This window comes from Penaeus monodon, chromosome 15 (genome assembly GCF_015228065.2).
Source record: "Penaeus monodon isolate SGIC_2016 chromosome 15, NSTDA_Pmon_1, whole genome shotgun sequence".
Taxonomy (NCBI): Eukaryota; Metazoa; Arthropoda; class Malacostraca; order Decapoda; family Penaeidae; genus Penaeus; species Penaeus monodon.
Window position 1 is genome coordinate 14,516,784 of NC_051400.1, and position 478 is coordinate 14,517,261.

Below are 478 nucleotides of genomic sequence, written 5' to 3' on the forward strand. Positions count from 1 at the left end.
TGTCTGCCGCGGCTCACCTGTCGCTGTAGTGGATGTGCGTGCGCAGGGCGACGATCTCGTATAGGTCCAGCTTCAGCGCCCTCGGTAGCGTTTCCGTGACCAAAGCCATAATCTGCCGATTCACGAATTCGTCATTTCGTTGGACTAAATGATAACAGTTTATTTCCTCATCCTCATAGTATACCAGACGATCTTAAAAGTCCTTTACCATCATTAGAAATAATCATAATAGAGAAATTTCTTTCTTCTTTATCTATAAACGATAAAATGGTCTTGTAAATCAGAGTAATGCTTTCATGGCCATAACGCCCCTGCCAATAACAGTCTGAAAGGACACTCAACAAGGGCTCACTTTACAAAGGATAAACGACTGACCCTGAATCCCTCTCTGTCCATTTCCTCGTAGCGCCCGCGACGGATCTCTTGCAGAGAACACCTGACGGGGCAGAAAACATCATACTATGTGCATAAATATGTG

The 478-nt window shown here is 44.8% G+C and overlaps 1 protein-coding gene across 1 annotated transcript in view; it reads right to left on the bottom strand.

Annotated features, from left to right (window-relative positions):
• Positions 1 to 478, bottom strand: part of LOC119581763 — a gene marked incomplete at its 3' end in the record, with an annotated part of 38,490 nt that overhangs the window by 1,417 nt on the left and 36,595 nt on the right. The window contains 2 exon segments of the mRNA XM_037929897.1: positions 18 to 112; positions 376 to 436. Coding sequence (XP_037785825.1) covers positions 18 to 112; positions 376 to 436 — 156 coding nt within the window.